Source organism: Rutilus rutilus, assembly GCF_951802725.1.
Source record: "Rutilus rutilus genome assembly, chromosome: 7".
Taxonomy (NCBI): Eukaryota; Metazoa; Chordata; class Actinopteri; order Cypriniformes; family Leuciscidae; genus Rutilus; species Rutilus rutilus.
In genome coordinates, this window is record NC_140221.1 from 43,146,560 (window position 1) to 43,173,215 (window position 26,656).

Consider the following 26,656-nt stretch of genomic DNA (forward strand, 5'->3'; position numbering starts at 1 on the left):
CTTGTTAATATTCCATCCATCTGTCCTCAGGTCAGTTTCAGTGTGCTCATGGGAAGAAGTGCATTGAGCAACGGCAGAAGTGTGACGGTGTGGCTCAGTGTCAGGATCGCTCAGATGAAGTCGACTGCTTTAAGGAGGGCTGCGCTCATCGTTGTGACGAAACCCGATGCATCCCAGAATCCTTCATCTGTGACGGAGACGCAGACTGTGCGGACGGCAGCGATGAGGCCAGCTGTGGTAGGAGTTTAAATTCGCTCTTTCTTGAGGGAAGCAACTTTGGTTAGCTGTGAATAGAAACATAAGATTACTTTTTTTGTGTCCATTGCAGTGTTAACTAATACAATTGACAATTTTCGCTCATTGAAATAAAGCTAAATTAAAAAAATTTAATTAGAAATGTTGCCTTAGTAACTAACGGAAATAAAGTTTATGTAAAACTGAATATATAATAAAATATATATAAAAATTAAATAAAACAATGACAAAAGCAAATTACTAAAACTTAAAGTTAAAACTGAAAATATAAAACTTAAAGTGTAATATATATAAAATGAAATAAATATACATTTTAGATGAACTTTTCTAAACTCGAAATGTGCCTTTGCAACTAACTGCAATAAAATGTTTAAACTAAACAAACTGAAAATATAATAAAAATAAAGTGAAATTGAAAATAAAATAAAATTTAAAAAATCTAATAAAATTGACAAGCACATACAATTACTAAAGTAAATTAAAAATATATATAAAATTAAAACAAATTCAAAATATTAATATTTACTAAAGTAAATTGATAATATAAAGATAAGATGCTAAAATAACACTGCTCCATTATGCATGGTTTCTGCAAGTCTGAGATCAGCTTTACAATAAAGCATGGTCACAGAAGTAAAAATCCCATTAATTTTCTTTATAATTAAAATTCATTTCATTATGGACGATAGTTTGCTTGTCTTTGTTCCCATGTTTTGCGCCATTTATTAGTTGTCATGGTTACTCATTGTGTTTCTAATTATAGCACACCTGTTCTGTGTTGTTATTTTGCCTGTGTATTTAAGACCTTCAGTTCTCTCCACTCTTTGTCTGGTGTTTGTGTTCAAGTACACACGGTTACTTCGCTTGACTACTCCATAAAGGTTACTCTACTAGTTGAAGAGATACCTTTCTCATCGTCATCCTTTGTGGACCAGATCGTGACAGTAACACACCATGACAGACAGACAGTCTGAAAAAAGTATTGACTTTTTTTCTCCCATTGACTTAAAAGCACGTTTTACATCCCCTGTCCTGTAGGTGAGGAGAGTTGTAGCAGTGCGGAGTGGCAGTGCAGCAGCGGTCAGTGCTTGTCGGTCGGTATGCGCTGCGATGGACACCCGGACTGCAGAGATCATTCTGACGAGGAGGACTGCTCTAAACCTCCGCCGTGCAGCACGAAACGCCGCTGTCCGAAGAGCCAGGAGTGTCTGCTGGACGAGTGGATGTGTGACGGAGAGATGGACTGCAGGGATGGCACAGATGAGAAGGTGTGCGTTACATGACCAAAAACACATTATTAAAGGAACATGATTCATTTAGTTGTTCTAAACCCATTTGACTGACTTTCCCATGTGGGACAGAACTGTAAGGAGTCTCCAGTGCAGTGCGGGGAGTTCCAGTGGCCGTGCTCCTCTAACACGCAGTGTATTCCACAAGCCTGGCGCTGTGACCGCTCTGAAGACTGTAGGGATGGAAGCGATGAATCTGGTTGTGAGTTTCTACAGTTTTATCTAACTGGAACAGGCTGAACCCAGCTTTGACCCCAATGCAAGAGAATTCCCAAATACTTTAAACATTAGAAATTAGTCAACATGAAATTACAATTGACCATTTAATTCAATACACGTTCCTGTTCTAATTGTGAACAACAGTTCTCCAACCTGTAATAGAGATACTTTTAACAATCCCCAATTGATAAAGTTATTGACTCTGAAATATGCCATATTATAGAAGTAAAATGGGTTGCAAGGGTCATTTAGAAATGGATTTTGTGAGTCACTTCTCAGGAATAAGATGATTGTACAGACTAAAATTAAGGAAATACACTCTACTGGTCAAGAGTTTGTGATTTTGGTAAGATTTTTACAATTTACATTTTTTTGATCAAATACAGTAAAAAGTTTTATATTTCACAATATTGTTTTATTTTAATATTTTAAAATGTAATTCACTCCTGGTTTTAAGCATCATTACTCCAGTCCTCAGTCACATGATCCTTCAGAAATAATTCTAATATGCTGATTTGCTTTTGCTGCTGATTTATGTTGATTGTTATGCTTATTCATATTTTTGCAGAAACAGCAGTAAAAAAAAACAACATTCTGGATTCTTTGAATAGTTCAAAAGAACAACATTCATTTGTTTATTTGAAAACATTTGACAACCCAGACTTTTGAATGATAGCGTAATATTATTCAATCACCTTTGAAAACCCTGATTGAATAATGTGTATATAAGTAAATAAATAGCATTTCTGTCCACATTGTTTTCATTTTGATACTTTCCTGTATTTCAGTTTTGGGACAATTTTCTAATTTTACATACAATTAAAACCATTTCAATGGGATTCTATCTATTGATGATAAACTGTAATGGTTTTACCAATTTTGTCGTCAAATCAGTACTTGACTTGATCTGCATTAATGAGCGCCTTTGTCTGTGTTTTAACAGGTCCGAGTGTGTCCTGTCCTCCTCATCTGTTCCAGTGTGGTAGTTCGGAGTGTGTGGACCCGTCTCAGCTCTGTAACGGAGTTACTAACTGTCTGGATGGTTCTGATGAGGGCGGGAGCTGCCAGAAAGATAAATGCTCTGAACAGTCAAAGTGTGCTCAGGACTGTCACAGCACACCTACAGGGATGGTATTCCTCTTTCTGTTCTAATGTTATAAAATGACACTTTTTTTTTTTATTTTTTTTATTATATTAAAATCTACCAGCCTCAAAGTTTGACTAATAATACTGACATGCACTACAGTTCAAAATTTTGGGGTCGGTAAGGTTTTTAATGTGTCTGAAGTCTCTTATGCTCACCAAGGCTGCATTTATTTGATCAAAATACAGGAAACAGTAATATTATGGATTAAATAATTATTATAAATAAGTTTTCTATTTTAATATATTTTAAAATGTTGTTTATTCCTGTTATGGCAAAGCTGAATTTTCTTAATGGTTTTGTGGAAACCATTATTTTTGTTTGTTTGTTTGTTTGTTTGTTTGTTTGTTTGTTTGTTTGTTTGTTTGTTTGTTTGTTTGTTTGTTTGTTAAAGAACCATTCATTTGAAAAATTATTTTGAACATTATTAATGTATTTACTGTCACTTTTGATCTATTTAATGCATCCTTCCTGAATAAAATAAAAAAAAGTTATTTAAAAAAAATAATACATTTTATTTTTTTTGAAAAGTAGTGTGTTTACAGGTTTAGGAACCTTTAGGTTCTAAAGTAGATTAATTTTTACAACCATTGACAACAGTCAGATTTGTTAATACATTACACAAATAGGGTATAAAATGCATATTGAAAATAATTTTTGTTTGGTGTTGCAATGATCATATAACCTAAATTTAGGTAGGAAAGTTTCAATGAAATTTAAAAAGCAGAAAGATAATATGGCTGATCTTACAAAAACAGATCTCATTGTACTCCGCATGACCCAATGAATCTAAAAGGCTTAAATTAAAAGTAGTTTATCAATGTTGACCAGTTGGCGGCACTGTCCTCAAACATGTAAATGTCAGGGCGAAGCTCTTGGTGCTTGGCCTCTTATTGATAACTGCTTTTAAATTCCTTCCACTGTTTTTATTTTCTTCCTATAGCGCTGTTGGTGCAGGATCGGCTACAAGCCTGTAGATGGTGGTCTGGTGTGTGTTGATGTGGATGAGTGTGTGGACCGTCCAGACTTCTGTTCACATTACTGTAACAACACTCAGGGTTCATTTGTGTGCTTCTGCAGTCAAGGTTATGTTCTGGAACCTGACGGTCGCAGCTGCAAAATCACAGGTATATATTATGAGCAAAAATGTATAATGCATTTCTTTTTTTAGCGCAATTTTCCACCGGACAAAATTGCGATTGTTAACTCATGATTTCTGTTCTGTCTGTGCGCACCAATCTTGCACTTCTATCTACTCCTCAACCAGACCACCTAGAGACTTCGGGTTTTCGGCATTATGTTAAGGAAGGTCTAATCTCGGGAACGCACAAAAAAAATCCAGGAAAAGATTTGGGATTTCCTGGAAATTCCAGAAAAAAATCAGTTTTTTGCAAATTTCTCGGCAACCATAATAGCTATCGAGTTGAAACAAATTGCAATCGATAGCTTCTAAAATTTACAATAATATTAGAAAAAAAGATTTGATCAAAAATCTTTCCTTTATGCTTCAAAAATTGAATTTTGAGTGTTGTGATCCCATGACGTGAGAATTGCGCTAAAACACTCACTGAGTTTTTATTACTTGTTTCTTTTTTTTTTTCCTTGGGTTGTAAACCAGCATAGGCTATGTTTGGAATGGCATGCATACTGAGCAGCATACACTATTTTTTTTTTTTTTTATGTGTAAGACCGTAAGCATTATGCAACTAATATTTTAAACAGTACTGTTTAACAGTACTACATTTACATGACCTAATTGCATGCATATTTAATTGAATAGTGCCATCCAGTTATCTAAAATAAAGCTATTTAGCATTTCAAAGAGGTTAAACATTACATTTATTTGATTTTCAAAGCTTTCAGAATCTTTACTTTTTAAAGACATTTCATCCTGTATTTTTTTAATTAACATTTTAATGACAGTATATTTATTGAACATAATCAAAATAAACAGAATGGTTCAAACTTTGCTGACGTGATTGGTTTGAACAAATATTGTGTAAACATAACTTTAAAAAAATGTTTTTTTATCATAACCCATAAAATGTGTTGCTCCAGTGTTCAACACAAAATGACAACAACAAAAAATCTGAAACTATATTATGGAAGTAATGAAAAGCACATTTTCCTTAAGGTGTGCCTTTAAGCCCTGGTGTACCCATATGGTAGAATGCTGTTCTGAACATAGTCAGTGTTAGTAGCCTTTGCCACATGTATTAATCAGACAAACTTTGATGCACTCAAGCACCCCAAAGTACGTTTATTCACCTTTCTGTACAAAAAGTTACATTTTGCCCCTGTCTCAGGTGAGCCGTACCTGCTGGCGTCTGTGCAGTCCGAGGTCTTTCTGCTGGGTCTGAGGAGCTCCAGTCTGGACGTTCTCCTCTCGTCAGAGAAGCACTTTGTCCTGTCGCTCGACTATGATTGGCAGCAGCAGAAAGTGTATTGGATCAACCTCAACACTGACAACATAAAATGGCTGTCACTGGATCAGAAGAGCAAAGGAACCATCATTAAAGGTCAGTTGTTAATATTTGGTAACTGAAATAAAGCAAATAAAATAAGTATTAGATGGAAAAACTCACACTGTAAAAAAATTTAATTTGACTGAAATATGTTGAAGTTGAAATACTAAACTGAAATAAAATTAGCTAAATTAGCTAAAAAGCTAAATAGAAATAAATACTATAATAGTGCATAATACTAAAATAACAGGTCATGTTGCAGAAACGCACAATAGGTGTAAATGTGTACGCACAAAAAGTATTCATGTTTTTGACATCGCAGAATTGGGAATGTAAGTGTCCATCTTTATGTCAGGTATAAATGCAGACAGTCTGGCAGTGGACTGGGTGGCGAGGAACCTCTACTGGGCCGACAGTGTCAACGGCCAGATCAATGCAGTGGGACTGGAAAATGATGCCGCCAAAACCACAGATCGTGTGATGATCCTGGGTGAAGATCTCGGGCAGCTTCGCTCCATCGCTCTCCTGCCACAGAAAGGGTTAGAATAACCATTTTTGTCACATTATTGGTTGGCAAATAATTTTTTTAACCAAACACATTTTATTAAATCAGACAATTAACATCAAGCAACAAGACATTCTGTCGGGCATGGATGGAAACATGCATTTCTAAAAAAAAAAAAAAAATCTTGGTGTAATTACATTTATTCATATTTGAGAACCACTGATTTTGAATGTCTAATGTAAACTGACCCTGATATATTTGTCATCCTTTCAGAATAATGTTCTGGTCAGAAACGGGCGACGAGGCTCAGATAGAAAGAGCAGGAATGGACGGCTCAGACAGACGTGTGCTGGTCAGTCGCTCTCTCCGGTGGCCGGTCAGTCTGACTGTGGACTCCATTCATCACAGAATCTACTGGACAGATGAGAAACTCAAGTGTATAGGATCAGCCAATATTGATGGAGGAGATATTAAGGTAGTGGATGTTCACCAGGCCGTTTGAGAACTGTAGCATTTCACAAAATGTATATTAGGGCAAAATACTACAGTAGCTTCTAACATGCTTTGCTAGTACTTGAATGTGTTTGGTTGCATACCTTGTTTCTGGATCAACATTCCTGTCCATCAATCAATGTGTTTGTCTGTTAGATACAGTGGTGGATGAAGTACACAACTCAAGTAATATTTCATTAGGGCATCTATATTTTTATTCAGGTATACATGCTGCTTTTCAATTTCACTCCACTAAAAGTAGTTGAAGTTGCTGATCATTTTAGTGTGCAAATAAGTTAAATATACCATATACAGTAGTATTTTAAAATTGAGGGAAATAATTTGTGTAAATATGAGGCAACAACTATATACAATGTACACTCGTCACATGGGGCAAAATATTGTAACGTTGAGGAATGTTATGCAAACATTCTAGTTATTTGATACCGCTACAGATGGTGAGAAATGCAGGCATATCCACATTCATGCATTTCAAGTCATAACCTAAATATGATTTTCATTTACAATAATCAATACTAAAACTTGACATTAGTAACTCTTCACACCATCAGCTGCATCCGACAATATTCCATGTCTTGGCTCCTTCTGACTGGATCGTTGAATCTCTTAATTAGTTTATTCAAAAACAGCTGTAATCGGATCAGTCGTATTTGCGAGTGAATCGTTCAGTGTGATTTGTGAACCAATTCAACAGGTTCATTGGTCTCAGGGAGTGGCGATTTTCAGTTCAAAATGAGGAATGATTGTTTTTTATGAAATGTAGTAAAAAGTATAATATGCTTTGAAATGTAGTGAAATAAAAGTAACAATTTCCCCAAATAAAAATGGTCTGATAAACGGATACTTGAAGTGTACGCACTGTCCACCACTGGATAGACATGGGTCCTCAATGAAAGACAAGATGAGTTGAAGATATGATCAATTAAATTCCAGCATCTTTTAAAAACATAATTTCCCCCCCTCCCATCTTCCATTATTTTGCAGATCTTGCAGCTGATGGAGACTCCCAGTCCGTTCTCTGTGTCTATATTCAATGATAAGGTCTACTGGTCTGATACCAAAAGAGGAACCATTCAGAGAGCTCAGAAAACCACGGGCAAACAGCACCAAGTCCTGCTTAAACGTCCTGGACAGCCATTCGGTTTGAAGGCGAGTATGATCAGTAAAGTGTATACTTGCTTGCTTTGAAACATGCATGTGTAGGATGTAATGAAGTTTAAATCGGGTAACTGGTGCTTGTGTGCCTCTGCAGGTCATTCATGCTCTTTTCCAAGTGGGCGTCTCTAACCCCTGTGCTTCCCAGCACTGCTCTCACATGTGTGTGTTGGCACCAGGGCTGAAGGCCGTTTGCAAGTGTCCATCTCAGTTGATGCTGGATGAAGATGGACTCACCTGCTCCAAACCCAAAGACTCCTCTTTCCTGCTGTTTCTTTCTCCTGCTGCAGTCACACAGGTGTTGCCGTTAAAACCTGATGGTTAAAATTAGATGTTAGAAGTCATCAATGTTCATACATTGAGTAGGTCATACCGTGATTTTTGCCAAAATATGGTCAAATGACAATTGAAACTGTGGTCTCTTTGATTCTAGCATATGGTCTGGAAAAGGGTTCATTAGTACGGTGTTTGACAAATGTTTTATGATGCACTTTCAGTCAGCATCCCAGATGTATGCGTGTTTGAATACACAGCATACGATCCAGTTAAAAGGTGAAGCACACCTAGTTGCACCAAATGGAATTGCGAAAGTAATGATTTAAAGGGATTGTTCGGAGTAAAATCAAATGATGTTTTATTAACAAAGTTCGGGAGGAGCACGTTCAAATAATCAATCAACTCATCAAACAATTACCATGTCTACCCTATCAGCATGAGAGGAAGCATATATATATATATATATTCACTCTGTCAACTCACCTAACTTCCTTGACAGTTTTCAGCATCCCTCCACCACCCCGACTCCTCACTCTTGGCTTGTTCTTTCACAGCCAGGAATACGGGGGGAGTACTCTGGGTTCGGGCCAAATACCGAGCCCGGAGCCCTCTCCTCGGACAGCACGCCAAATACGCATTTATTCTATCTGACTTTGTAAGTGTGAACTCATGAACCTAGGGTTGATGATTGATCAACCCCCTTTCAGGACATTGCTGTTGTTTTTATAATTTTTATGACTTGAAAGCTTAAAGTTGGCATGAAATTTTAAATGTATCCTATCTATTTTCTACATTAATAATTCTGAACACAATGTGCATGGAACACAAAAACATCTTAAGCAATGGATGGAACTTTTTTTTTTGATTTTTCCATTGCACTCGGATGCTTGTCACAAAATGGAAGTAAGCATGTGATAAACCACAAACCAATAAGTAATGTTTTGCATTATAGGCTGTGCTACTGTTTTCCTGGCAAAAACATTTATAGTTTATAAATTCCAGATTTTGTAAAAAAAAAAGTAGCTAGATTTAAAAATATTTTATATTTTTATATTTCTAACAAATATAATTACATTAAATATGAAAAATAAAATGTAAAAAATCACTACAATTGAGCACTTCATACATCTTTTAAAAGTCTCCTATGCAGTGTTAAGTGTATTAAACTGATTAAACAGTTTGTCTTTCTCTCAGATCTATTTACAGAACAGAGACAGTGGCGTGAACCTACAAAACTGGCCTGAACATCGCCGTTTAGACCTTCCCAACATGAACAAGCCAACCATGTTAGATTTAGTGCTGCGTGACCTGACCCTGTACGTGTCTGATGGTGGTCAGCCCGTCGTGAGACTCTTCAAGATGAAGGACAACACGCTGGTGCCTCGTGGGAAACTTCTCCAGCTACATAAAGACTCTCTGCGTGTGTTTGCCGTGGACTGGATCACCCTGAATGTGTACTGGAGCAGCGAGAAGCTGCCTGGCCTGCAGGTCACCTCACCGGACGGCACACACGCCAGTGTGTTGATACAGGACGGTGTCGGAGCCATTGAATCCATTGCTTTGGACCCACCCAGTGGGCACCTCTGCTTTTCAAACAAAGTCCAGGGAGGTCAGGTGACCAGGGTGGAGTGTGCCTATATGAATGGACAGAACAGGACAGTGGTGTGGAATAGTTCAGTCCGGCCAACTTCACTGCTCTTGACGGATGAAGGGAATAAACTGTACTGGGCTGACACTGGTATGCTTTTTGTATCAAAAATACAGTAAGAACATTAATATTGTGAAATTACATTTAAAATAACTTTTCTATTTGAATATTCAGCATCATTACTCCAGTCTTCAGTGTCACATGATCCTTCGGAAATCATTCTAATATGCTGATTTGCTGCTCAAGAAAAATGATCATCAATTTTGTAAACCGTATTGCTGTATATTTTTGTGAAAACTATATTAAGATACTTGTGTTCAAAGGAACAGCACTTATTTGAGCTAAAATAATCATTTGTAATAATGTAAATGTCTTTACTGTAACTTTTTACCCACTGTTGCTGAATAAAAGTGTTAATGTTTAAAAAAATCTTGAGCTGATATAATGAAATATACTGGACTTTTCTCTAGGTCTTGGAGTAATTGGTTCAGTTGGCATAGATGGTTCTGGATACAAGGAAATAAAGACAGAAGGCAGCTTGATGGCATTTGCTTTGATTAACAAAGTGCTTGTTTGGATTACTAAAAAAGGTACATTTGGACAGGGAAGTTTTGTGCTCTTCCTGTGGGAAAAGCCAGATCATACCAGCCTAAGGTGGTTTTTACCTGATCAAGTCTCCATTGTTGTTTAGACTCCACTAAGTGTTGGTTCAGTGAGGATGAGCAGATGGGGAAGCTGTGGTTTGAAGTGGACACAGAGATCGTCAGTCTGAAAGCATTCGCAAAGTCGAGACAAAAAGGTGAGCAGGAAATCGTTTAAAACTTGGTAAACTTCACTTAAGATAACTGTGGGCAGTTGAGCATTGCGAGAGCCGTGATGCAGTGGTAGCAGAGAGTCATGTCGCTCTAGTGGAGACACAGGTTTGAGTCCAGACTGTCGTTTCCTGATCTCGTTCTCACTCTCCTCTGTCCGGTCCATTAAAGACATGACAAAAACATGCAAATTATGGAGCATTAATTATTCTGTTTTATATTTCAGGCACTAATCTCTGCTCTAATGGTAATGGAGGCTGCAGTCACCTCTGTCTTGCGTTCCCCGGAGGAATGACGTGCCATTGTGATCATGATCACCGCCTGGTCAACGGCAAAGACTGCAGCTCCGACCCCCGCTGCCCTGGAGCCACCAAACCTTGCCTGAGTGAAGACCTCTGCCTACCTCTGGAGAAGTTCTGCAACGGCGTCGCGGACTGCCCAGATCATTCTGACGAGAACTGTGAGGAATCACCAAACCCGACCCTTTGGCTTACATTTTTAAAGTGTTTTAGGGAGGAAAAAGTTGACTTTACTAACAGTGTGCATTATGCACACTTATTTTTCTAATCATTTTTCTGTTTTGTCATTTGTAATAGTTATTTTGTGTTTAATGTTTTTAGTTATTTTAGTTCAAGTTAAACTACATTAAAATGAGAAATGCTGAAAGTTTATGGTCAGGAAAAGGGTTTATTAGTACTGTTTTACAGCAATGTTTTATGATGCACTTTCAGTCAGCATCCCTGATGTATGCGTGTTTGAATACACAGCATATGATCCAGTTAAAAGGTGAAGCACACCTCTTGTTGCACCAAACAGAATTGCGAAAGTAATGATTTAAATAAAAGAATCATTATTTTATTTTTTTATTTTTTTCTGAAAGTTTCTCAAATAGAAACATTTATTTCAGTTAGGTTTTTATTTTAAGTAAAAATAAAAATAAAAAAAAGTTCTAGTTAACTATAATAACCCTTTGTTTGCTCTTCTGTTTTAATTTCTCAGGTCTCCAAGATGCACATAAAAACGTTCGGATCAATCCTAAATCGTTCCGTCCAGGTTTGAGTGAGAACGTCATACCAGAGAACGTGGAGTCTGAGGAGTGTGGCTTTACGCGGTGTAACGGCAAAGGTAAATGCGCGACCCAGAACGGAGCGGCCGTGTGCGTCTGTGAGGCGGGTTATGGTGGAGAGCTCTGCCAGGATGTTTCGGGTGGGTTCTCACAGGGGCCGGTTCTGTACGGGGTAGCTGGACTGTGTGTCGCTGTGGTCGTCCTGGGGGTTGCCGTCGGCATCATTCAGAAGAGAAAAGCCACAAATCGGAGGTACGCCGTAATCTGCTTGCTTTCATTTGCTCAAGAAGGTTGAAGCCATATTGGTAATGAGCATTAAAGTATGTTTGTGTGTTTAGGCAAGCAGCACAGGCTGTGGATGTGCAGGAAACGGGCCTGAAGGATATAGAGAGGAGACCTAAGCCGTCTTCAGAAAAACCTAATGGAAAAGACACAGAATCGTCAGAGGTAGGAAATAATCAAATGTAGGTGTAACGGTACATGTATTCATCCTGAAGGGTCACGGTTCGGTGCATACAGTCAGTCACAGGTGATCTACACTCCAATCCAGAAGGGGGCGCGCAGTATTTACTCGCTGTCTCCAAATTTTTCTCCTCTTCGCTCATCTTTCCGTGGTTTCTTGAAAAAGCGTAATATTGAACTTTTCACATCTGTAAATGTATTGAACCGTGACCCTAAAATCGAGATGCGTACTGAACCATGACTTCTGTGTAGCGTTACACCCCTAATAGAATGGTAATGCTATTAAAGAATTAATTTACCCAAAAATGAAATGTCATTTACTCACCCTCTTTTGATTCCAAAACCACTTGACTTTTATTTTTCCCTGTCATTGCTGGCGAAATAAATGAGCAAAGATGGTGTAATATTCAATGTGAAAATGCTTCAGAAGGTTGTGGAATGACTCGAGTATCTGGACCTCTTTTGTCAATCTCAGTTTTGTCTTTGCGTACATGCGTTCATATGGTAACCATGTGAACATTCTACAAAACGTCTTTTGTGCTCCACAGAAAGAAATCCATATTTGGGTGACTGATTGACTAATGTCATTTTGGGTGAACTATTCCTTTGACATGAGAGAAGAGAGAAATCATGTCATATCTTGTACATGCAAATAAACACACTTTGTTCTGTCTTTAGGAAAATGAAGTAACGTCTGTGGATTAGCTTCACCATGTCAGCTGTAGCATCTTGGTTTCTTTGAAATAAAGTATTGTTGCAGTTTATTAACTTTGCCATCTGTTTTCATAACACTCATTCTGTATTTATTTAATGGGTCACTTACTGACGATAACTTGGTTTACCACATAAGTAGGCTACAGCAGAAATAACTTTTTGCCACAGCACCACATTGTGTAACTGACATATTATGAAAGATTAAAGTAAATTGAGAAACCTATTGTGAAATGATCACCTTTACCACAACGTGTTGGGAAGGAAGATGATGGAAATCTGGCTGCATGGAAACCTTTGGCCCCAACTACAAAATGACCTCACCAATTCAACAAAGGGTTAATGCATTTTAAAACTGTGTAGGAAGGTACAACACTAGAGGAGGTCCTTGACATCTTAAAGGAGTCATAACCTGCAATTTTCACTTTTCCACGAGAATCAATGTATGTTATGATCGACTAACGATTATACACTGGCCGGGAAGCCGATATTTAAAAGTGAAGCGTTTGTTTACCTCAGGGTAAATAAACCATAATAGATATTTTGACTATAAATAACAAATTGTTTGTGCTATAACTATCTATTTATAGATGGAGTAGTTTTAAAGAATGGCCCGAGGCTGTGTTAAATAGATTGTTCCCTTTACTTTATTAAACCATTTACGATATTTTATTCTTTTTAAATGTATTGTCTGTCATAGCAGCGAATATTATTAATAACTAGATTAAAAAGTTCGTCGAGACAAACTTTAAGTTGGCTTGAGAAAGTTTGGACTGGAAAGTTTAAAGTAGTTTGAAGATTAAAGTAGTTTGAAGTTTAAGTGAAGTGTTCTCAGATTTGTAAACCGTAGGCTACAGTTATTGCTTTGGTTTTTCAATCCATACCAATTTCGCTCAAAAGGGACACAACAAAAATATTGAATGCAACAATAGAATGCAAAATTTATTAACAAAATAGAACTATACAGAAAAAAAACTAGGCTACGTACAACGGTAACAGTGAACAAATTCATAATCCGTGCACGCTTTCGCAATCGTTTTGTAAATCGTTCTTTTGCAATAGTTGTTTGTAATATTCAGTTCCTGTGAAAAATTGTGAAATACTGTTGGGATGTAGGCTAATATTCAGTTCCAGTGAAAACCTGTTCCAGTTAATGGAGTAGGCTATACACAGGTGATGTGTAATATTCAGTACCAGTAAACTTTACCCGCTGGAAGTTTCTTACAGTAACTGAATGTTACACATCATCTGTTCAGGTTTGAAAACTGTAGCCTACTCACAGATTTGTGGCCTATACCTTATTTTAGAAATCTGTTTTTCTGTATATTGATTTGTGTAATGTATATTGATTTGTGTATTAAGATGAATACAACTGTCTTAACTGAATTTTTCTATGATTTGGCGATGGGGTGTGTAAAGATGACATGAAACCGCATGTGGTTGAACTGAAACACCCCCCAGGTCTATCGTATTTTGGTACCCAAACGTTGACAGGTATGATCCAACATCTGGTGCAGCCACTGACGTTTGGTGACCCCTGCCCTAGAGGTGGTGATTTTTCATAGTTTTCATCTGTCGACCCCAAGGAGAGGAGCTCGATGGGTGCGGACAGACATCTTTCCCCTGGTCAGTCTGGTTCCGACAATCTTCAGCCAGCTTTCATCATTGTCCCTACTGTCAGAGGACAGCCAAGTAACACAAATTCCCATGCAAAATACCAATGGGCCAAAAGCACCAGACCCCCTGAGGGTCACTGAATCTCACAGAAAGACTGTTAAAGACATTGGCCTTTGGCAAATCTGTAAATTAAAAGGATATATATTTACTTTCATGACCTTTAAAGGCTTGTTCACTCCAAAGACTCTATCACTCTAATTCTATTAGAATAGGGAAGTCCACACTGCAGCTGTAACGATAGCAAAACCCATGAACTACATTATTGGAGTCTCTTTCGACCCTTATAATAAACCATATTAGTTCATTGGTATGGGAGCCAAGTGTGATTGCTGTGAACTGGCCTATATATCTCTATCTCGGCAAACTGCAATGCAGTTGGAAGATTTACCAACCAAGGTTATATGTAGATGAAATGTTAAATACTGTAATAAAAATGTACTTACCCTCGTGTTTTTCCAGCCTAATTTTGAAGGTGTTGCTGCTTTCATGCAATGAAAGCATATAGTGACCAAAGTATAAACAAATGACCAAAAAAAGCAAACAAGTAGTCTATAATTGTGCATATCCCAATTATTTTGAATATATTTTCTGAGAGACTGAAATTTAAAGGGATAGTCTACACCCAAAAAAAGTCTGAATTTACTCAACTCCAAACCTGCTTGACTTTATTCTGCAGAACCGAAAAGATACAATGGAAGTCAATGGGGTCCAACATTGTAGATCTTTTGTTCCACAGATGGATTTATCGACTGCTTATAACAGGTAATCTCAATGTGGGGTGAGATTTAAGGTTTTATCTTTTTATTTTCATGTAAGCACTTTGGGCAACCTCGGCTATATAAATAAACGAAAGAAAGAAAACCATACAGGTTTGGAATGGCATGAGGCTGATTAAATAATGACAGAATATTCATTAAAAATTGACATGCCTGTGTTTGTGCTTTGTGTTGATTAAAAATAACGGTATGACTGGTTTCCTGCAGCGTTTTTGTCCTCTGACTGGAATCTCGCTGTAGGCTGTTCCTGTCACACTGTGGCTGCTCTGAACATGTTTTCACCACAGACACGATAATGTGTTTTCTTATAAAGGCATTTGAGGGTTTTAGATGGATTCATCTTTACCATAAGAGTTCACAATGACTAGCCCTTGGGTGTGTTCTCAATTAAGTTCAGCCAAACAAAACATGTTTACTGAAACGATCAAATCCACTTCTTTGATAACCACACGATCTCTTCAGCGGAGGTCTGACTTCCGTCTAAAACCTTGCAAACCAAATGTGAAATTACAGAGAAAAGGAGCATAAACACATCAAAGTTTTGACACCAAACGTAAATTTGTCCATGTGTGTCCAAAACTAAACCTCATATAAAAGTGCTCAGTTCTGTTCAGCTTTCAGTGCAAGACTGTCACACCTCAGATATTCTTGCGTTTTTCCGAGGAGCTTGAACAAGGTAACGTTTTAACTATTTATTCTTTCATATTGGATGTTTTTTTTAATCATGTGTTCCTTTTGTAATGTTAGAGTAATCTTATTGTCCATTATGTGTCTATTATATGTACACATTGTTTCATCAATTTTCTTTCTCTTAACAGAGAGAGACGTTTAATAAGAGATGGAGGGTTTGGGACCAGCACTGTTTGGATTATTTTTAGTGTCTTTCACAGTTTCTAAACCGGTAAGGAAACTTCATATTTTAATTTCACAACAGACTGACTTGTCTCATATATTAAGCATGTTTACTTCGGGGAACTAGGTCATTACAGTATTTGTGTCCTTACTTTTTTTCCCCTTTTTTTAATAACATTTTAAATTAAACTCTTTCTTATTCCCTGTATCTTTGTCCATGACAATTTGTATGGAATTTACTTGCCAATCCTTTACCTCTGTAGCCTAAACATGTTTAAAGCTTGTCTTAAAGAAGCTTAAACTACTTTTTAATTAAGTTTGAACCAATCCATTTAGGGTTTTATTTTAATTTATTTCCTTTTTCTATGATATTTTATCTTTGTGTAACTAAAGCTTTACAAATAAATTGTGATTTTTATTTAAAAAACACTTGCCCATGGCTTCACAAACGAGGCTTAAGCTGACTAAAATGCATGTCTGAGCTGTTTTAACTTCAAGTTTTCACTTGCATTGACGTATCTTAAAATGTCACTGTCATGATTTTGTCTCAAGAAGCACAGCGTTTATAAAAGCTACTTAAATGCCCTAATTGAACGAAGGCCTAATCCTGGCTTAATCTACGCCCTTGTCTATGAAACCGTACCTTAATCTGATGATTATCTATGTACAATCCTCTGACAGGTTTGTCTGCATCACCAGCTGGCATTATCCAGTTCTGAATCCTCTGAATCAAATGAGTCGAGCTCTTCGGAGGAGATCACGGTACACAGAACCACAATAGCGAGAACCACAATAGCACCCATTGCGCTGAACACCTTGAGACCGAACATCCTGGAGGACAACCGGCACCAAACCAGTGACCGTACTGCACATCCGGGCCTTGCGCTGACTACACCTAACCCTGCCAACACGGAGCAAAAGGTTGTGGACTTGGGCCTGGATACAAGCCTCAGTCCTCCTCTGCCGGGGCCGGCTGTGCCAGATCTCGTGTCTCCAGACGTCACCACCCCAGAACTACGATGTTACACGGTAGAGCTCACCAGTCCTGCGCCCAAACCTGCCAGAGGAGATAACATTTAATTAGCCAGCATGCTTTTATTTTACTTGACTTGTCTATTCTTAAGAAATGTGATGGTGTTTGTAGCAGGCTTACCTATAAGAGGTTGACCAACCTTTTTATCCTTTTCCACTGCTCTTCAGTTGCAGTTGCTATCTTCTGAATCACACTACAACTTTCATGCGTTTTCAACATTTCAAACTTTCAACATTTTTTCATTATTATTATTATTAGTTGAAACAGTATTTAAGAAATATGAAATGGTTATAGGATATAAAGCAAAAGACAAAGAGGCATCCTGCTTATAAGGGACAAGAGGTTTTTCAGAAACTTTGCAAATTCAAAAAGTAATAAAAACGTGCAAAATAATATAGAGAAATCACTTCATTTTAACTAATAAAACATTGGGTTATAGAATGATGACATTTGTGAGCTTTTTTTCTACATTTAAAACGCAACAATTTGGCTATCAGGCTATGACTCATAATGGGGTCAGTGCAAATTAAGATAATTGCACAAAAATAATTATAATTTTTCATCTAGAAGATTTAAAAGCATAAATGCAGGTCATATTTTTGATAAAGCACTTTAGTCTCCCATATAGTTAAAAATGGCGCTATACTTTTAATGTAGCTAAAGTTGGCAACATGTTTACTTGTCTATAGTCACTCGCCCCGGTTTCACAGACAAGGCTTAAGCTAGTCTCAGACTAATATGCATGTTTGAGCTGTTTTAACTGAAAGCAACTTGCAATGACATATCTTAAAATAGGCTACAGTATAGTCAACATTTGAAGTGGATCAAAACCTTTCATCAAAGTTACACATTAATTTTTAACAATAGCCGTTCTTGTCTTAGGACGACTTTGATTAACTTTTTTGATCCACTTCAAATGATGACTAATCAGTGCCATTGATGTGTCTCAAGATGCACACCACCACTATATAAAGGCACGTTTATAAAGGTTAGTTGGTGAATGCTAGTCTCATGGTAACACATGTAGGCATATACTGTCTAAACATTACTAAATAATTGAGATAAAAAATTACATCAATTTGGAATAAAAATAATAATAATTGGGACTAATGCCACGTTCCAGGCAACCTGTAACCCGTGTTTTTCCAACCTTATACCCGTGAAAGTGCACTGGAACGGCAGTCAAACCCGTGACTTCCCACCCGTGAACTCGTACTAGATCGATGTAGGCCTACTAGCCTACCAGTTACGAGTTGGAAAAACACGGGTTACAGGTTGCCTGGAACGCGGCATAAGTATACGCCCCTAAGGGGACATGGTGGTGAAAAAAATTAAGAGATGAAAATAGTAAGTCAATGCTTTTGCGTTCTCTCGCAAAATGTTTGCATTCTCCCGAGAAACTGTTGTGTTCTTTGCGAGTGAACGCAACGTTTCTCAGGGAACGCAAACATTTTGCGAAAGAACGCAAAATCATTGCCAAATAACTTTTTCTCCCATCTCGGTCTCTTTAGGGGCGCAGTAGTAGACTTGTCATAATTTTTACTTTTTATGACTATTCTTCATCTTATGTGTCGGAAATAAGCTTCCCGTCTCGAATTTTAAACTAAAAAATATGTTGCGTGAACGGACACTTTTAACTTGACACGTTCTAAAAACTTAAGACTCAAGAACAAGTCGAAACAACAAGTCTGCCTAGCGGATGTTTGCATAGAAAAACAATGGAAAACTGAACAGTAGAATGCAAAAACGCGTTCTGTGTGAAGCAGCCCTAACACTACTGTCTGCTGTTAACGTTTCTCATTCAGCTCATCACTAACAACTTCTGCTAGCTCATACTGAGAGTAACTGCTCATTCTGTGTATAAGAGGATACAGTTTTAAATCCATTCCTATATTCAGAAATAGGCATAAATGCATGAAAATGTATTTAAATAAAAATGCAACATACCTCTGTTGAAATGTATCAAAGTAAAATACCAGATACTGTGTAGGGAACGTTTTTTTTATTTAAATACAAATACAGTATTTTGTTTTCGGAAAATAAATACACAGAATACATGAAAAATTAACCATTCATTGAAGTATCACTGTCGGGCTGAAATCAAGGACCTATTCTGAATGCAAACAACACTTTGGTGTTCACAACTGCTTAGAAACGTTTGTTTTTATTTCACTTACCTCTTCCCCTGCCCAGTAAGAAATCATTTTTTTCACCATCATTGCTTCTCTAACAGTTATTTATTGAATGACATGTACGTTTCAGACATTTATTGATTCAATACTGTTTAGCATCACCAAATTTTCAAAAAGACTGGCTTTAAGTTGTCGTCTGTGTGCAAGATGCCAAATAGAAGCCATTTCTATACTTATTTCTGACCAGGTTACACTGCAGCCTATTACTTGTGGCGAACACTATAAATCACATGCAAAACTGTGGGAACAATATGTTACTCATAAATTCTTTTCTAAAAACCTGAGGTATCCCACGAGTCATCATGACTCCATTGAGATTTAGGATTTAGTATGGTAGAACTATTTTACTGTTTTCTTACTTGGATTATTCATGATAGATTGTTTTATTCTCATCCAAATTGCTTCAAACACAAATGCTGTATGCAATGTGAATAACTCTGAAATCAGTGGTTCAAATACAGTCATTCAGGTTGAGAAAAGCACATACCGTCTCCTACGACTGAAAGCTGCATGAACTTGTGTTTCACCATTCACTGCTGCAAGCAAAACAACACATGAAGGTCAGGAATAACCCACCGCCGCAGGAACAGGAGATACTGCAGAAGTTATTACAGGATGGTGCAACCCAATCTGACTGAAAGCGGCTTTGAACCCTGCAATTCATGAAGTGTGGCCACCATTGTTTCTGAGAGCAAGTAAGGTGGAATAAAAGCACACTTCGGATAAAACTAGTCATTTCATTCTCAAAAAGTCTGCACTACAAATATCAACAATATCTGGAGTCACGCTCAACAAAACAAATAAAATGAAAAGATACAGAGCACAAGATTATTTCTAGAAGGAAAACTTTAGGAAAATAAGATTACTTCAATCTTTTTTATTAAATGAAATGTGCAATGCGATCACGCAATGTGATCATTTTATTTTATTTTTGTAACACAATGCTTCTTTCTTGCCCAGCATTAACCAATAAATAAGCATTAAATCATTTTAAAATTAACAAAGTTCAGAAATGATGTCCACATTCTTAAAAAAAATATATTCTTGATAGATAATGAGGATTTAGTAATCAAATCAGATTTTAGTCAAAGTTTATCCCTATTGCACTGGATTATCTTTAACATTTATGACACACAATGCATGTGGAAAATTCAGGAAATGTGTATGTTGCAAATCTTACTGTGCTAGATCAGTTGGTTTCCATCACAGGAAATTAAAGGCGGGAAAAATAATTCTCATCCAGTTTAATCCAGCAAAAAAAAAGAAAAGAAAAAGAAAAAAGAGAGCAGTTGTACAGACATTGGAAGCAGTGAGAGAGAAGAGTTTGTATTTCTATGCACAGTCAGTTCTGTAAAAGCTTAACTGGGAGATGATTGGAGAGCCTAAACATCAGTCGTGGTTCTGCGTGTCGGTCTCTTCTTCTAGCGGCTGCGGTGCAGGCTGTCGTGGGTCAACAGCGGGGGGCGTGATCAGACCCCCGTCCTGTGCCGTGTTGTAGGAGCCACAGGTGCTGCACTTCATGCCCAACACGTGGAAGGACACAGTGCAGTGAGCCTGGCAATCATTGCATATGATCTGTGAACAAACACAAAGTCAAGATGACTTATTGGGGAAAATCTCTCAAAAATAGGTCACATTTCACAGTAAAATCAAGGAAAAGATAACTTGTGGCGCTCTAGCGGTTAATAAACAACACTGCATGAGTCTTGCATTGTAGCCGGAGCTACTTCTCTCCGTTTAAGTAGATGACGAGTCACACAGGAACTGGGACACTCCGCAGCGGTTGTCGTCCCGCCCGGTCTAAAATAGTCCGAATATAAACACTTATTAGGAGAAGACAAAAACACGGTTTGGATGATGTACTCGCTCATTATATACGTTTTAAATTTTGAAAAAAAAAAAAGTTACTTGGTGTACCTTAAAATAAACAAATCCAATTGAATGAAGCCAATGTTAGGGTTATTTAGAATTGTTGCATTGGGACCCACGTTTTTGGGCATTCCCATTATTACTCCCAGATTCTCATTTCTGTAAAATAGTAAAAGTACTATAATTATACTGATTTAATAAAAAAAAATTAAAGGCAAATTCTACGATGAGGTAAAAATGAGTTTCTTTTTTTGCATTATAGAAATGAGAATGCAATTTTTGTTTCAGAAATGAGAATTGGGAAACAAGAGAAAATTGTTATGAAAACAGTAAAAATCATAATGGTCCTACAAGGTGCAATTTTATTATGCAATACAAAAATATATGGAAAAATATATTATAATAATAATAATAATAATAAATAAATAAAGATTTAAAACATTTAATATGAGATGAAAAACATAGAAATGTTAAACAAATTTCTTAAACAAATTAAGTTTAAGTTGGAGTACTAAAATTACTAAAACTAAAGTGAAAATAAATTAAAGCTGAATAGAATTTTTTTTTTAAACGAATAAAAATGACAAGCACTAAAACAAAAATTTAAATTAAAACAAAACATAAAAAGCTAATAATATTAATAAAATCAATAAAAAAAAAAAATTAACTGAATTAAAAAACTAAATTAATAAAATAATTATATTGAGGTTCACACTGAAATGACCAAAGTAGATTTCTCCAATCTGAGCTGTCGTAATTTTACAACTGGAGGGTATACGAGTACATCTTACAGTTTCATTAACGAATATTCACTTCTGCGTGTGTTTGCATTGCTCCTCATTTGCATGTCCATTTGGATTAAGTGTCTGCTCAGTGAATGCATGCAAATGAAGGCTCTGTTACCTTCACTGTAGTGTCCTGGTACTCAGTGGGCATGGGAGTCTGGGCAATCTCCTTATCTCTCTGTTCCCAGAACTGCTTCATGTTGAAGGCAGAGTGCATACACAGGGGACAGCGGTAAGCACTGTGGGACAGACCGCCACATGTAAGCACATCTCTCCACTGCTCAGAGAGGCTGATATTGTATATGGCTGTGACACTTATTAAGTTAGAGAAATGTCACTATGAACAACATATGCAGAATTAGCAATGAGCCATAAGAAGACATTAATACAATAGTCAGAAAACAACATCATTCCTCCTTACCCAGTTCTGCACATGTCATCAAAGCATGTTCTGCAAGCAAAAAGATAAGTGTTTTTACATCAAATCACATTCATTTGATAGGACACCAGATGATACACACACAGAGACTTTAAATATTTTATAGAAATCATAATTTTTTGCGGTTACACTTTATTTTAAGGTGTCATTGTTACAGTGTAATTATATATTTAAGTACTGAGTAATAATAATTAACTACATGTACTTACTATAGGGTTAGGGTAGGATTAGGGTTTGGTTGAGGGTTACTTGCATGTAATTATGCATAATTTACTGTTATTACTATGGTAAGTACATGTAACATATGTAACAAGGACACTGTAAAATAAAGTGTTACCTTTTTTTAATATATATATGGGTCAATGACGTGACGGGTCATTTTTTTTGTCCAAAGGCCTTAATAATAATAAAAAAACAAATATATAACATCCAAAGTATGTAAGGTAGTACAACTTGATCTCTTTTACTGAATCCAAAAGGTTTTAATTATATTTTACTACATATAAAGGTATTTTAAAGATTTTGAAGTGTCAAAAGGTCATTCGGTAAAACCGATATAGTAAATATTTAAATGGAATAATATTGTTTTTAATAACTAAAGGAACTACAATAATACAAATATAAAGCAGATAAGGCTCTTTTTTTTACATTTCCCCTTTTCTCCTTTCCCTGTGCAATGTTTTACTAGTGTTTAGAGTAGTCCAATAAATGATTACATTTATGAGATCAGTGATAATTTTATTTAATATTTCTTCTGTGGTACACACTATATACACTATCTCAACATCAATGTCAAATCAGTTTTTAACTTTCAAATCAGTGGTTAAACCGAATGACTTTTTTGGTGACAAATCTTTTCCATCTTGTAAAAAATGACAAAAAACAGTGTTAATTGATTGTACAAACCACAAAATCTTATTGTTAACACCTAGGTAAACTAAAAAATGGTTTCAAATATAGTTATATCTCCATTCTATTTTTTTACACTTTTAAAAACCTTATTCGTCAATGACCCATATATAGTGGCCATCACTGGTGTTCAAACCTTTAACTGGTAAAAGCCTAAATTCAATTGATCGAGTCTCTTCAGAAAATTTGGACTAAACCTCTCGATTCATATGGATTAGTTTCACGATCTCTTTATGAACTTTTTGAATCGTCAAAGTGTCAGTTGCGCAGCTGTCAATGGAGAGACAGAAAGCTCTCAGAATTCATCAAAAAGATCTTCATTTGAGTTCTGAAGATGAACAAAAGTGGTTTTGGAACGACATGAGGGTGAGTAAATATTGAGTGAACTAACCCTTTAATAGTGTGTAGGAGAAATCTCACACAACTTTGAGCATATGAAATTTCTACAGACACTGCAATATGACATCACACTTTGCAGCCTCTTTTTTAAAAACATAATTCAAAATAAAGTAGATGAAAAATGTGAGAATATGCAAACACTGCATCTTGCAGATTTAAAGTTTAAAGTTGTGGCGTTACAATCTTCTTTTGGTCACGTGACACAAAGTCGCAGGTCAGAGTTCACCAAACTTGAACTTTGGAACGCTTCGAAATGTGAAACTTCATCGCTTGAGCTTGCGTTTCCAGTCTCCTGCATTTGCATATGAATGGAAGGAAAAAGTGTAGTGTGACCGCCTCTAAACACAACAGATGATCAAACACTCACTTGTGTAGCAGATGCCCGCACGAGAGCACGTGAGCCCCTATTCTGGACGTGTGGATGTCCTCCATACACACAGGGCAGTTCTGCCTAGACACGTTCTCAACACACTGAAACCACAAGCACTGCTTAATATTTCACTAATAACAACTAAATGATCAAGTAACATACAAGAATTTGAAGACTTTTCATACCTTGTGATTATCTTTTAGATCAGTGGCTAAACATAAATTGCACTTCGTACAATGGAAGTACTTCTCTCTCGGGCCAATTCTGAAAGTAACAGAGGAGAAGGTCAATGAGAATCTTATTAAAAGAATTACAAATGTATTGCTTCGGTTGAATAATGAAGGCACCTCTCATTTGTTTTGCATGAAAGTGTGCGCTAAATTGATGAATGTAAATGCCATGCAAACCTGCATATCCCGCAGGGCTGGCAGTGGTACTGCTTCTTGTCTTTGTCAAACAGATGACAGATGTCACAGTAATACTCCCCGAACTTCACTTCACATTCTTTACATGTCTGTTGAGCCTGATGAACACAGAATGAGCAAGAGTTTGAATGTTATCAAAGCTGAAAAGCAACAAAAAAAAAAAAAAGTAAGAAATCATATTTGGCATTAAGAAAAAGCCTTTTTAGAGGACCATTAAAATGTGTTGCATTTTGACATTTAATGATTTATATAACAAATAGAATCATGATGTGCAATTATTTATTTTGCATTACAGTAAGATTTTATTAGATGATGACTAGTATTGCGTGTAATATATACACTGCCTTTCAAAAGTTTGGGATCTGTAAAATGTTGTTTTTTTAAGTCTCTTATGCCCAACAAGGCTGCATGTATTTGACAAAAAATACAGTAAAAATACAGTAATATTGTGAAATATTATTACAATTTAAAATAACTGTTTTCTATTTGAATATATTTTAAAATGTAATTTATTCCTGTGATGCAAAGATGTATTTTCAGCATCATTACTTCACATGATCCTTCAGAAATCATTCTAATATGCTGATTATTATCATCAATGTTGAAAACAGTTGTGTCCAATTTTCTTCCAACATGCTTTGATGAATAGAAAGTTGAAAGGAACGGCATTTATTTAAAATAGAATCTTTAGTAACATTATAAATGCTCTTACTGCCATTTATGATCAATTCAATGCATCCGTGCTGAAAAAATGTATTAAATTATTCTTTCTTTTGCATTTGTGGTTAAATAATACCCAGACATCTTGACAGATTTTGTGAGATTCACCCAAGCAAATTGTATGATGTGTTAAGAGGCAAGCTTAAATGTTACTTTACCTCTTGAATTGTATTGCACGATGCGCATTTGACCTCTCGGACCTTAAATCGGTCCATTTGATGGTTCTCTTCATCATCATGACAGAGTCTGCAAACATAAAACTTCCCACAGCAGGGCGCCTGCAGAGACACACCACAAATACAATAACCCATCACCATCAATGCACATACAACAGTCCGCATATATAACATCAAACACTCTCACAGCATATTGACTGACATCAGAATATGTTGTAAGTGCAAATGCAGGACCATAACAAAAACCCTAAACTGCTAACATTACTTCTTAGACCATACCGAGCAAAGCAACTAACATATCTTATTTGTTGCATTTAAACCAACAATAATTCGATTTTACTTCATAAAATAATCTTATATTACAGCTAAAAAGTAGTCAATGGGTGTTCCAGTGATGTCTATCCCATACAGTTAGCTATATGCTATTAAGACTTGTTTCAATCACACGCTACCGTGCGACCAAGGAAAGTATTTACCAAAACAATCGTGCTAACTTATTGACATTGGCAAGCATATATGAAATACAACGTATAACGTATACATGTAATGAAATGTCGCTCACTTTTAACAAACAGCTGCGAACATAGTGCACACATCCAACTTCAGTGGCGGCCATGTTTCGTTCAAATACGAGAAAACTTTATTTAACTGTCGGTTATGTATCACGTGTTTATCCCGCGTTCGCATTATAATGTTCCTTCGTAAAAAAAAATGAATATATATATATATATATATATATATATATATATATATATATATATATATATATATATATATAAGAAATAGAAGATTAGCTTTGCCTTTTATCCAAGCTTTTCATTGTTGATTTGAAAATTATTTTCTGTCCGATAAGTTTAGTGTTATTGAAGCTATTTTTATATGACACTTTGATGCTTTGATGTAAACAATCGACATTTTTAAAGATTACCATCAGGGCTGCCACCTCTCACGCATTGAGCGTGAGACTCACGCAATTTACACTTTTCACACGCTCTCACGCCACACATCCATTTTCTCACGCACAGAAAAATTGCGGAGCAAAGAGGTACTTTTAATATTAAACTAATTCTCAGCTCTTAGATTCCGTCAATTTTATTACGAAATACAGACAAAAATACGTTTGGCGCTTGTAAATGTGACGTGACAGATCGCTGAGCGCCTCAGTTCAAGTGCACGTGGACCGATCATCTGTTACTTTTTTATTTAAAGATGCAGTACAACTTACCGAAAGTATACATAATATCGACCAATTAGTGTTTTTCAACCACTGAAAGAGGTCAATATAAACAGCAGGAGAACAATTATGTCACATAACGTTACATTTACCTCAGGAAAGCCATTTAATGACCATAGCATGTTAATTGAATAGAAAAAATAGCTTGAGAGGAGATTTTGCTGAGCACTATATTACATATTTATTATATTTTTACTTGCCATTAAATAATTGTTATTATAACAAAAACTGCATTATATTTAATTTGTTATTTTTAACCTTTAATAATACCAGCAGATTA

The 26,656-nt window shown here is 36.3% G+C and overlaps 3 protein-coding genes across 4 annotated transcripts in view; 2 read left to right on the forward strand and 1 right to left on the reverse strand.

Annotated features, from left to right (window-relative positions):
- lrp13 (low-density lipoprotein receptor related-protein 13) overlaps positions 1-12,887 on the forward strand; it is a gene marked incomplete at its 5' end in the record, with an annotated part of 22,347 nt that extends 9,460 nt beyond the window's left edge. Inside the window, 17 exons of the mRNA XM_084414260.1 lie at positions 31-237; positions 1,294-1,523; positions 1,617-1,746; positions 2,707-2,894; positions 3,851-4,034; positions 5,214-5,426; positions 5,728-5,911; positions 6,151-6,352; positions 7,375-7,539; positions 7,643-7,843; positions 9,016-9,559; positions 9,940-10,059; positions 10,161-10,268; positions 10,508-10,741; positions 11,281-11,599; positions 11,686-11,794; positions 12,488-12,887. Coding sequence (XP_084270386.1) covers positions 31-237; positions 1,294-1,523; positions 1,617-1,746; positions 2,707-2,894; positions 3,851-4,034; positions 5,214-5,426; positions 5,728-5,911; positions 6,151-6,352; positions 7,375-7,539; positions 7,643-7,843; positions 9,016-9,559; positions 9,940-10,059; positions 10,161-10,268; positions 10,508-10,741; positions 11,281-11,599; positions 11,686-11,794; positions 12,488-12,514 — 3,365 coding nt within the window. The 3' untranslated portion in view covers positions 12,515-12,887. The remainder of the gene's footprint in view (positions 1-30; positions 238-1,293; positions 1,524-1,616; positions 1,747-2,706; positions 2,895-3,850; positions 4,035-5,213; positions 5,427-5,727; positions 5,912-6,150; positions 6,353-7,374; positions 7,540-7,642; positions 7,844-9,015; positions 9,560-9,939; positions 10,060-10,160; positions 10,269-10,507; positions 10,742-11,280; positions 11,600-11,685; positions 11,795-12,487) is intronic.
- Positions 12,888-15,196: 2,309 nt separating this feature from the next.
- On the forward strand, positions 15,197-17,301 carry LOC311293497 (uncharacterized protein). The gene is made up of 3 exons (XM_084413838.1): positions 15,197-15,649; positions 15,794-15,874; positions 16,507-17,301. The coding sequence occupies exons 2-3, from the start codon at positions 15,812-15,814 to the stop codon at positions 16,903-16,905; spliced, it is 462 nt and encodes a 153-aa protein (XP_084269964.1). The 5' UTR covers positions 15,197-15,649; positions 15,794-15,811; the 3' UTR covers positions 16,906-17,301.
- A 2,611-nt stretch (positions 17,302-19,912) lies between these two features.
- On the reverse strand, positions 19,913-25,818 carry rchy1 (ring finger and CHY zinc finger domain containing 1). Of its 2 annotated transcripts, none has more exons than XM_084413839.1 (8): positions 25,705-25,818; positions 25,125-25,244; positions 24,229-24,344; positions 24,007-24,085; positions 23,819-23,922; positions 22,126-22,155; positions 21,823-21,943; positions 19,913-20,625 (listed from the first exon to the last, which is right to left on the reverse strand). In XM_084413839.1, the coding sequence occupies exons 1-8, from the start codon at positions 25,756-25,758 to the stop codon at positions 20,440-20,442; spliced, it is 810 nt and encodes a 269-aa protein (XP_084269965.1). In that variant the 5' UTR covers positions 25,759-25,818; the 3' UTR covers positions 19,913-20,439. The 2 variants fall into 2 exon arrangements, with proteins under 2 accessions (XP_084269965.1, XP_084269966.1); XM_084413840.1 differs by having other exon boundaries at positions 19,913-20,850.
- Between the last annotated feature and the right edge of the window lie 838 nt (positions 25,819-26,656).

What these genes read in the sequence shown, in the direction of transcription:
- LOC311293497 (XM_084413838.1), top strand. Translation starts at nt 15,812, where the DNA reads ATGGAGGGTTTGGGACCAGCACTGTTTGGATTATTTTTAGTGTCTTTC. An exon ending in CTTTCACAGTTTCTAAACCG is followed by an intron (nt 15,875 to 16,506) that starts GTAAGGAAACTT and finishes ATCCTCTGACAG; the next exon opens with GTTTGTCTGCATCACCAGCT.
- rchy1 (XM_084413839.1), bottom strand. Translation starts at nt 25,758, where the DNA reads ATGGCCGCCACTGAAGTTGGATGTGTGCACTATGTTCGCAGCTGTTTG. An exon ending in CAGCCCTGCGGGATATGCAG is followed by an intron (nt 24,086 to 24,228) that starts GTTTGCATGGCA and finishes TGTTACTTTCAG; the next exon opens with AATTGGCCCGAGAGAGAAGT. An exon ending in GATGACATGTGCAGAACTGG is followed by an intron (nt 21,944 to 22,125) that starts GTAAGGAGGAAT and finishes TCTGTCCCACAG; the next exon opens with TGCTTACCGCTGTCCCCTGT.